Raw genomic sequence first — 11,554 nt, forward strand, 5'->3', positions numbered from 1 at the left:
AATCGGTGTAAATTTATGAAAAGTGGTTCAATAATAAAATACACCCTTTAACTGTGTAATTTCATCTTGTATTTTAAGATATATGCCTCTAAGGATTCTACATAGCATTTATATATGTTAAATGATTTCTGTTTAATCATATTTTATTGCTATATACATGTAAATGATTTATAACAGAATGAAGTAAATTGTCTGGTAAATTAATAAAATATGCCATGCACCAGACATAATATGGTTAACAAATTTACTTTTTTTCAATGTTTAAATGGGAATTACTAAATGTACTGTTAGTTTTAAAATATGCATGTATATTGTACTATTACGCTGATATATAAATAGAATGAGACTTATTTTTTATATGAAAATGAAAGAATTAAGAAAAAATGCCAAGTTGACTTATAAACTCTTATTTGAAAGTTAACGTTTTTTTCCTCATTTGTGTATAAATGTATTGTCGTAGTTCGGATATGTTGTCAGTTTGTTGTTATGTTAACCGGATGTTTACAAGAATGTTTGTACCGATGTACGACAAATTACACATTTAAAGCATTCGCCTCTCTAAAATTAGCCGGCACAGTGGACAACACGTGTGCAAAAATATATGGCAACTTGTACTTGCGTAAAAATATGTTGTTTTTTTAAAATTAAATTATGAAATAGTAATATTTTGCAAATAAAAAATTAACTGTAATATCAGAATATAAAAACGAAAAATATGTATTATATATACATGTAGTTCATTTAACCAAATACAAGGGATGATAAAAAATAACCGGACTTGACTTGATAGATGATTTATTACATTTTTAATGAAAATACAAATAAAAGTACACAGAACATAAATTGGAACATATCCCCTACATAATAATAATAATAATAATAATAATAATAATAAAAATAAAAATAATAATAATAATAATAAGAAGAAGAAGAAGAAGAAGAAGAAGAAGAAGAAGAAAACCAAAAAAAAAAAGAAAGAAAACCACAAATGCTTTAAAAGATAAATTGTTATGTTGTTTGTTCCAGTGCATTGAATTTATTAATTCCCGTAATTATCCGGTCAGTGAAATTGAAATACATTTACGATCCACAATGATTTACTTATCATTGTATTTCGACCGACATTCAGTAATCAATACCCGCGATATTATTTATGATAACGTGTTGTCAGGGGTGATTACTATATATAGCCACATGTTGTAACTGTGTAAGACGAAGATGGAGATGAACAAAATGTGGGCTTTTCAGAAAATAAATATTTTTAAAGGTATTAGGGAGCTGAGCCTCGGTGACACATACATGTTCTTCACGTACATGATATCTGATGCGTTATTTCATTTTTGAGAGTTCAGTGGTTCTTTTTATGAAATGGTTATAAGGACATCAGGGTTGTACCAAGTTTAACAAGTTTTATTCACATCAAACCAGAAAGACAACGACCTATGTGGCAAAATGTACAGTACAATTACGTACAAATATGGCAGTTTACATTCTAGTATATAAGATCTATATGAATAATATTAACGAACATATTTCCGTTCTAGTTTACAAGTATAATGTAACAGTAAACATAACTTATTAAGCAACAAGAAGATTAATTTCATTTGAGTCTTGCATTGAAAATAGTTTACATAATTACAAACATATAGAAACGAAACTAGTGACAGATATGAATATAAACTGTCAGAAATACATAGATAACTAAGTGATTGAAGCAGTTTACCGAAAATATATCCCGTTTAGAAGCAAAATTTAAAATTACTAGTGACAATGATTCGCTGAATGAGTAAGATAATATAACATCTGAGAAGACCATATTTGTCAGTCTTGTCCGAAAAACGAAAAACGACAAGATTGACATTGTGGTAAAACAAAATACCAGGCTTCAACAATCATAACGGGATTAATGGCAACAAAACCCACCCTTCCTTACCCAAAGCTTAAATCAAGGGTGACAACTGATGTACACCAGTCAAGCTGCAAACGGTCAAAACACCAAAATATAGTTTAGATGAGTATTACATATGTATTCTGTCCATAAAGATGATTGTAATTATTTCACATAGGTTTTAATTTACAAAATTAAGTATTCAAAAGGAATGGCATGTATTATTGATTTAACACTGTTTAAGTAATAGAAAGAGCATCGAAACACGAGGCTATCTGATTTGTAAGAGGGGGCGTAGCCCCCGAGTATTACTCAGATTGCCGAGTGTTTAGATGTTCTTTCTCTTTTGTATCATAGTCAAACGTAAAAACACGTTCCCTGTTGTCACAATATGAAACCCCGGGAAAAAGTAACCGAATGAACGAGCATCTGAATATGATATTTCTGTCGCTTTTCCTTTCTCTTCTGTCACAATAGGTAAACCCCAGCAGAAATGAGCCAATAAATGGACGGGGTAACTAATACCTGCTCTCCAGTTAACGCACTGTGCATGTATATGTATACGATTTAACTTTGACACATTTTCAACTGAAAGGTCCCCAAACTATGATACAATATCTCTTTATCTCATGTTTTATTCTCTCTTATTTTATAAAAAATGATAAATTTTTGAGAAGGAAATTAGAAAACTGCCAAATATGTTTGTGGTCAACAGTTGTCTGTGTTTATGAATAATTCTTGTAAAACAATTACTTTTAAATCCGGATGTAACGAACATATAAAGAATGAGCTTTTCTTATTGAAGTCTTCGCTCCTGTCTTTTAATTAAAGAACGGGTTTGTGTTCAAGTCTTTTATCACTAAATTTATATTGCAATATCAAATGCTTTGTTTTTCATTACTATTCTGTTCTGATTAATATTAGCGCGTTAAACAAATTCAGCAATAATTTAGTTATTAATTTTATCAAATAATTGTATGCATTTGAAATATGACATTCAGTTAAGAATTTGTGCTAAGATTGTCCAATGTATCTTTAAGATTGCATACAAGTCATTATTTCAATACACAATGTCCATTTGAAGCTTCGATTGGAATATAAATTCTCCTTGCCCTACCCCATGATTAATTCTAAACAGCAGCTGCCGATCAGCAATTTTCTACCTGCTGTAGAGTACGAAACTATTGGAAAATGGAGAATTCCAGATGCAATTAAACAAGTTAAAGTTTATAGTGACATTCGCTTGTTTAACTTGATTGCAGCTGTCTACCAGATGTTTACCAGACGCAGAGGACTTGCATATAAGTTGTAAACCTTCCTTGGTCGACACATTAAAATTTTGTCTCTGGTTACGTATATCAGCCTTCTAATTGTTTCTCTACAGATCACTACAGGAGCAGTAGTCCAGTGGTAAGACGCGTGCTTAGGGATCGATAGGTCCTGGGTTCGAACCCCACCAGGGGCACTGCTAATTTCCTTGAGCAAGAAATTTACCTGCGATTGCTTCACTTCACCCAGGTGTAAATGGGTACCTGCGAGGGTGGTATAATGCCATTGCGCCAAAGTGTCGGCTGCACTAAGCGGAGTTAAAAGACTCCCCAGGGAGATTGATAGACAGATACCAGTAGCCCGATGACCAGGGATAATAGCTGTAAAGTCTGTAAACGTGCGTAAGCATGAAACTTAGACTATAAAATGCAATTACTTTTTTTTAACAACAATTGTCTGACTTATTCTTATCCTCCCGCTTTTTTCAAAAAGCCAAAAATAGTCAAAAGAGAAATAATGTCATGTCTAAAATCTTACCAATATAAGAGTCTTTTCTTTAAAGTTGATCGAGATAATGTTTGTGAGAAAGAGAATCATAGGGTAAATGATATACAGTACCACATGAAAGACCGACCATCATACAGTGTCACTGACACATTATAAAATCTGATATTGATACACATTTCAAGCTCTGCAAGAGGCAGCCCCTGAAGAGCAAGAGCAAAAACATCTTTTTACAGCCTTTATTTACCTCCCTAGATAAACTTTGCACTAAATTGTACCTTTCTAGATTAAAATCTCTCAGCATCAAACACTGTATGAGTCATAAAGGTACTTCATAGTGATTGTACTTTAATAAGGTTCAGGTTATCTCTCTGATATTTTTTTCAGTTGACAACTTAGCTGAGAGAAGCACGTGACTTTACACCATCATTATAAATCATTTGAATAATGAACATATATTCTTGATTAAATGTGTTTAATTACCGTATTGATGCATTTAAATTTCTAACAAAACTGTAAATCTATTTCTTATTAAACTTTACATGGTGTTCCCAACTACATCTATTTTCAATAATAATGAGACTCTTCTCGTCTGTAGTTGATAGCTTAAAACTGTGTGATTAAAGGCACTTCGACAACTGTATTATCATAACTTATTATAATAGTGATGCATTCGTTAATAGTAAACGTTTATCTAAATTAAAATCATGCAACGATGGTGCCAAAATTTGCTTGTCACATTTACAATTTCATCGTTTTCAACAAATTTCTGGATTTGTTGAATCACCTGCAATTTCAATGGCAAATAATTACATTAATTGCGGGGAAAATAAAGACATTTAGTCACAAACAGACGAGTGATTTTCATTCCGTGTCCACCTGTGGAAGATTTAAGGTTGCGGTTACCGTTGAAACAACAATTGCTAGAATGGAACATTTCTGCTCGTAAGTTTTCAAGTCCATGCTTTCAGAAAAACCTATGAAATAATTCGAATACATTCAAAAATGAAGATTGCCTTTACCTGAATTTCTTAACGCCGACATTTAATAAATTCCTATATTTTCTGTAACTTATTTTTAAAAATTACTTTCAAATTTATTCCAACATCAAACAAGAGGACAACATATGTTTTCATGATTTATTTAAGGTTTGGCGAAACTATGATACTACATAATATACATAATATATGATAATATATGCCTTACACAAATTCAATATTTTGAAACTATAAATTAAGGGAAACTTAAATCATAATTGCTTTAAAGCAGATAAAGTTCCAGTTTTATGTTCCACATAAATGAAATTGAACCTTACTACATGTCATAACAATGTCAGCGCCGTTAACGGAATGCTGATGGTCAACATTGTCTTTGTCTTTAGTTTGCTTCCTAAACTTCTTCCATTGATTATAAGCACTAATAAAGAATTCTGTTTCCAGCCATGTCGAAAAACTCCCACATTGTAATAGCCTTAAAAATACGATAGACTTTCGACAGGAAATGACAAACATTTGTATTGAAATGGAGGGTGTGGTTCTTATCGAGTAAAGCTTGATTTTATTAAAAACAAAATATTAATTTGAAAATGTGCATGCTGCTTTCTTCTACCAAAAACGTTACCACGCCCCTCATCTTAGCTTCTTATATAGGTGCTAATTTATATTAGATAAAGTTTTATTTTGGACCAACCAATGGACCAGTTATAAAATCAGTGTTTTTTTTTCTTTCTGGATGGAATAAAGAGTCAAATGTTCAGCAATTGCATTGTATATACTTCCTGATATTAAATTGTAAAACGACGAAATAAATCCTATGTCCATGTTGAGATTCTTACTCATACCGCTGAGAAGTAAGTGATTTGCAGAAAATGACTTGGTCACTTGGTCACGGGAACACATAGTCGATCATTTGCAAAGTTGAAATTAAAGTGCATCTTAAATTACATTATTACAATTGATGTATTTTTTAAATTATTACTTGAAAGGAGTATTTTACAACGAAAGAGTTTTTCAAAAACTGCCTTCAATCAGAAATGAAAATTAATTCGTTTGATTTATCTTGTAAACGATAATAAAGTCTTGTTTAAAGCCATGGACGTTAAAGAACAAACAAAAAATACATTTGAAGTCATGAAAGGAATGCTAAGCTGATTAATGTTCAAGTATCTGACAGAAGCAGCTTCCGATCAACACAGAGAAAAGAAATGTTTAAAAATGGAAAGCAATAAAACTAACGAATATAGTGACATGCTTTCACACCTTGATTGAAGTTGTACATGAGGATAAATAAAGGAAAGTTTTAAACCCTCTAGTCACAAGTATGGTCAATATTTCTGTCCATGGTTACGTTTAATAGTGAACAGGTTTTCTCTACAAATCACTTCAATTTCCTTACCGATTACCTCGGTTAACTTCAAATACTCAGATAAGAATAACCATAAATTTAACAGCAGCATCAGTGCTTTCCTAAATAAAACTCTGTAACACATGTACATTTTATCTATCTAATGACTTTAAGCAACAACCCAACATCTTTACATCTGAAAGGGTGTTAATCTGCGTAAGATGTACCTAAATGCGATTTTATATCTGATCTTTTTCATGCTCCCCCACAAAAAATCTAGGGACTCGTTCTTACGTAGTTCCGTGGTCAGTGCTCCATCGCATTGTCTAACTGTTTTCCTAGTTTTTCCCTTTTCATTTATTTGCCGATTTTTTCATATTTAAAAGGTAGACATCTAACGTTGAGTGAAACTTGGGTCAGTTGATTGAAAGCCAATGCCATCTATGCTTAAATACAATTTTACACTTTTGCTCATATAGCCTTCACGTATTGACAATTGTCTTTTATATTTGGAACGAGAAGGAGCATACCTTATATTGATATACCAACTTTCCGTGGTGTCAGGTGTCACCTTAGTCAAGGAAGAGATTCATTGCCTTTGGTGATATGTTTTGATTACATTTGTTTTACTACCCCACAAAAAAAAACTTTGCGATATATTATACACTTTACCATACAGCTGCTGCTTTAAAGCAAATAACTGTATACATAAGTCATAAGATGTTTCAAAGGTTGGATTGTGTTTTTAGTAAAATGTATATAATTACCACTTGTAGGTATTTGAAGTTTTAACAAACTTGTAAATCTGTTTCTTAGCAACATTTGTATGGTGTTTCGTACAGTTGTTACGCTGAGCTTATATTACAATATGGATTAAGCAGATGGTTGGGGTATATTATATGTATTGCTATCTTCATAACATTGAGACTTTTTCCTCTGTTATTGATAGCATTAAACTATCTGACAAGTAATTTGCTTCGAACTGCATATAACATTCATCAACGGTAACGGTTCATCTAAGTTAAAATCATGCAACGTTGGTGCCAATATTTGCTTGTAACATTAACAGTTTTGACGTTTTCTACAGGAATTTCTGGAACTGTTATATCACCTGCAATTCCTAGAGCAAAAGTTTCCATAAATTGCGGGAAAATTGACGGTGTTTGGTCAAAATCCAGCGCTGGATTTTCTTTCCGTGGAATCCCGTACGCCAGTCCACCAGTGGGAAATTTAAGGTGGCGACCGCCAGTACCAGTTCGGAGAAAAAACCGTAATTGCTGGAAAGGAATATTGCAAGCTCATAACTTCCAAAGCCAATGTGTACAGAGAGATAAAGAAAACCATTCAATTGTATTTGGAAACGAAGATTGCCTTTATCTGAACGTCTTAACGCCGACATTAAATTCGTCTGCTAAGCTTCCGGTAATGTTTTGGATTCATGGCGGTTATCTCTTGTATGGAAACGGGAACCAGTACAATATTGGCTATGCCCCGACATTAGCATTGGCTAAACAACTAAACGTTGTATTTGTCAGTATAAATTACAGACTGAATGCGTTTGGATTCATGGCTTTAAAATGGCTTCAAAACAATTCATCAACGAATACTTCCGGTAACTATGGTTTCATGGATATGATTGAAGGACTTCGTTGGGTTCAGAAAAACATTCATAAATTTGGTGGCGATCCGAATCAGGTAAGAATTATAATTTTTACATTTTTAGCTTGTGCAAAACTTTAATTTATGGGATTTAAGTTTGATCTCACAATGATATTAATATCATATGAACTATAACCACTGAAATGACTTGGCGTCAATTTGACCATTATGATAAAATTCAGTACAATGGTAATGTGGTAAAACTAATGGAAAATATAATTGCAAACATCTCTTGCTAGTAGCATTCATTTTTGGCATAACTGGAACTTTAAAAGGATTATTCAAAACAACACATGCTGACCTAGACATAGCAAATGGTTTACATATGAAATTAGTTTACAACAATCTTTGGACGGCATTGACTCTTCAATATACACATATTCCTATTTTTATCGCACTTTATCATGTTGTATCTATCACGTTTAGCGATTTGATAACTTAACAAAACAAAGTTTATTTATGGAAATGATATCTTTAATAGGTTACGGCTTTTGGTCAAAGCTCTGGTGGAACATCACTGATAGCTCTTCTTTCTTCGCCGCTTTGCCAAGGTCTTTTTGACAAGGTGTTGATAATGGGCGCTTCGCCGGTTATGAATAAAACAGCTGAAGAGGCCTTCAAAGACAATGAAATTTTCATTAAGAACACTGGGTGCAGTGACGTGTCTTGTTTGTATGAACTTCCAGCATATGACGTTATAATTAACATACCGTGGGGCGTTTATCCTTACTGGGCAATGGAAGATATTCTTAGTCTTCCTGAGTTTGGAAAATTTGATGGTGCCTTAATCGTGATCGATGGTATAGATTGTTAAATGTTTATTTTAAATATCTTTATACCTAGAATAAGCTTATAAACGTTACAAGCTAAATGTTTAAAAATAAATGAGCATTGAATGTCTTTGTCTGGATAGAAATCTATCAGACATGATAAATCATCTAAATATTGTTGATATATCATTGCCAAGGCAAAAGCTGACGGCAACAGAAATCTAAGAATGTTTAGATTTGAAGATTTATAAAAAGTCTGCTCATGAGGGAAAAAGAAAAGTGCACAGCTCATGCCCCTCATGCACCGGCTTAAGCTGTATACTGAATGTACCGGAATCAATGATCTCGAATGTTCGGAAAAGTATGACAACATTAAAGCTCTCTTAAGCGTCTATCACAAAAATCATCCAGTTGAATTATTACAATTACCATGTCATGCATTCTATATTTTTTTTAAAAATCACCTTGATTTATTGTTAGGTTATGTTCTACTGGAGCCACCGTTGGACACTTGGTCACGTGGTAATGGTGTAGATGTTCCGGTGATGATAGGTTTGAACTTCTAAAGACTTTATAAAAGGTTTTCTAATATCAACAGAAAGAGCAACATTTATTTTTTAAGTAGTACACACTTCATTTTTTGCAGAGATCATTTTCACATAAAAAGTTATAACCAAATGTTGAGCTTATTCATAAAGATACTTAGCTTTCCATTTAGATTTTATCTATCATGATGAAATATTTTAGATGCAAGAAGATAATCAGTTACATTGGTGTTATCTTAACCCATGCCCTTCTACGCATACGACCAGTGCAGATCAATCTCAATCAGCACAGCTGTGCCTTCTGATTTTGGTCTACGCTGTACGCTATTCAGTCAGTACTTAGTTTAAAATTTAAAAAAGGGCAAATTCTTTTCCTTTGCAAATACTTAACAAATTAAAAGATAAAGAAAGTCAAAATCTTCCTTTAACAAACCACGCATTTCCTTTCTAATCTAATAATGATCAGCACATCAAGTTTTCGTTTTTGTATTTTCTGTTCGAAGATCAGGAAATACAAAGCTGAAATTCAATCTCTGACACAGCGCTTCACGACAAACCTAACAACAATTAGTTCTTAAAACAGCTAAAAACTAGCGATTTAAAAGAAAGAAATATTTTCATTTTGTTACAAGTATCCAACAAATTACAACGCAATGAACGTTTGAAAGTAGCGTTGGCTTAAAGAATATCACAAATACGCGGATGAATATGATTTTAATCAATGAAAATGCTATTTTTAGCGCTGTCGATTACTGAATACTAAAAAGCGTATTACACAAATAAATCTGACTGTCGAGTAGTGGAATATATACATGTCGGACTGTTTTGGCGAGAAGATTTTCGCTAAATTATTCACATCAATGTTTATCAACAGGTTTACCGTGAACAAAATACCTCGCAATAAATAAAGAATACAAACCCGAAATGCAATGGAAATTCTAAATTTAGAATTTCTTGATTTTATTCAGGCTTTCTTCATATGATTCTCCGTGTTGCAGGGGTAACGCGCTCGTATAGAGTGTGAGAGGTCTAGGGTTCAAATCGCAGTCGAGGCAACAATTTCCTTTTTATTCTTTTAATTGTCTTTGTTAAGGAAGTAGCCACGATATGCAAGGATAAAGTGTTGCTGTCATAAAAAATGAACATAAATGATTTTTTAATTCAACTCTAGTCATGCAAAATTCCGTATGTATCAAACTCTGGTGCCCTGCAGGATATATTATAGTACATAAAAAAATTACACAGGAAAATACATTCAGATATACAGTACGATTTAGATGACAAAGATCAGAAAATACCACAGAGCTTGCAGCCTTTTGATTTAAACATACACTTAATGCTCCAATTACTTCTTTTTTAGGCACTACAGCACAAGAAGTCGACGTGGCCCCGATTCCAAGGAAATTCCAAAATTGGACATGGCAAACTAATGACTACAAAGATCACGTGACAAAGAAACTAGGGACATTCAATAATATGATAGCTAGGGCTGCTTTGAATTTATACCCTGTAAATGTGTCCACACCAGAGTTCCAGTACACTACCATGGTAACAGATGCAAGGATCGGTTGTGCCACGGACTATTTGGCAACCGTTCTAGCTTCCGGGATGACGTCACCAGTTTATCGTTACGTTGCAACGTATTACACAAAAGGGCACTCAGCAAAACCATTCGGTACAAAGTATCCGGTAAATTACGCATACCATGGGATCGATGTGTTTGGATTTTTCCAAACTATGAATGTTGTTCTAGGAGCGGCTCCCGAGTCGCTTGACACTAGATGGGAGAATCATGTCCAGAGTGAAATCCTGGCGTTTGTCAAAACAGGATCGCCTGCTACAGGTGATTGGTTAAAATACCCTGACGTCACAGCTGAACTCGACACGGAAACAAAACCTTTCCGCAGTTACCATGCAGCACAATGTGAGTTTTGGTTACAAAATGGATTCTTCTCATACTCTTGGATAAATTGATTTTATATTTTGAAAACAAGTACGGTTTTCGTATTATTGTGAATTTTAAAAAGAAGCATTTCAATAAAATGATTGATTGATATCGACTCTCATGTTTTCAATACCATGTTATAATTTAAAGACACGTTTCTTTCCCGTCTGCACTGTCCGCTATCTATCTACGTATTTGAATTTTTTTTTTAGAAATGATCAATGGTTTTCTCTAAATTAAAAGTTAAAAAACTCCATTTAAGCAAGTAAGGGTTAAATATATTTGAGCAGCATTGTCATATGTTTTCGGAGATAATAAAAAACATTATGGAAATAAAAATGGACTTCAAATCTTTATTATTATATACACGAAATATAAAAAGGGCAAATGTGGTAGTCTGGTTTATTCTTATTCCTTTAATAGAAAGATACTGTAACTTGTAAACGTTTTAATAACATACATATATAAACCGTCAATAATATATTAGGCATGATTACTGGCAGACAAAGTTTCATTATCTATTTCATTTAACTTCAAATTTATTTTTAATTGTTACTTTTTAAAATAATTAACATGTTAATAAAACACTTAACGACATACATATACTCCTTTATACTAAAGTATGTGTAGT

General features: G+C 32.9%; 1 protein-coding gene across 2 annotated transcripts; it reads left to right on the forward strand.

Annotated features, from left to right (window-relative positions):
- The first annotated feature begins 6,813 nt into the window (after positions 1 to 6,813).
- LOC132739284 (fumonisin B1 esterase-like) lies at positions 6,814 to 11,472 on the forward strand. 2 transcript variants are annotated; one of them, XM_060726959.1, is made up of 4 exons: positions 6,817 to 7,699; positions 8,145 to 8,463; positions 8,914 to 8,985; positions 10,339 to 11,273. In XM_060726959.1, the coding sequence occupies exons 1-4, from the start codon at positions 7,034 to 7,036 to the stop codon at positions 10,950 to 10,952; spliced, it is 1,671 nt and encodes a 556-aa protein (XP_060582942.1). In that variant the 5' UTR covers positions 6,817 to 7,033; the 3' UTR covers positions 10,953 to 11,273. The 2 variants fall into 2 exon arrangements, with proteins under 2 accessions (XP_060582943.1, XP_060582942.1); XM_060726960.1 differs by lacking the exon at positions 8,914 to 8,985 and having other exon boundaries at positions 6,814 to 7,699; positions 10,339 to 11,472.
- Positions 11,473 to 11,554: the final 82 nt, after the last annotated feature.

Source organism: Ruditapes philippinarum, unplaced genomic scaffold (genome assembly GCF_026571515.1).
Source record: "Ruditapes philippinarum isolate M1 unplaced genomic scaffold, ASM2657151v2 ctg8213_1_1_1_1, whole genome shotgun sequence".
In the NCBI taxonomy this organism is placed as follows: domain Eukaryota; kingdom Metazoa; phylum Mollusca; class Bivalvia; order Venerida; family Veneridae; genus Ruditapes; species Ruditapes philippinarum.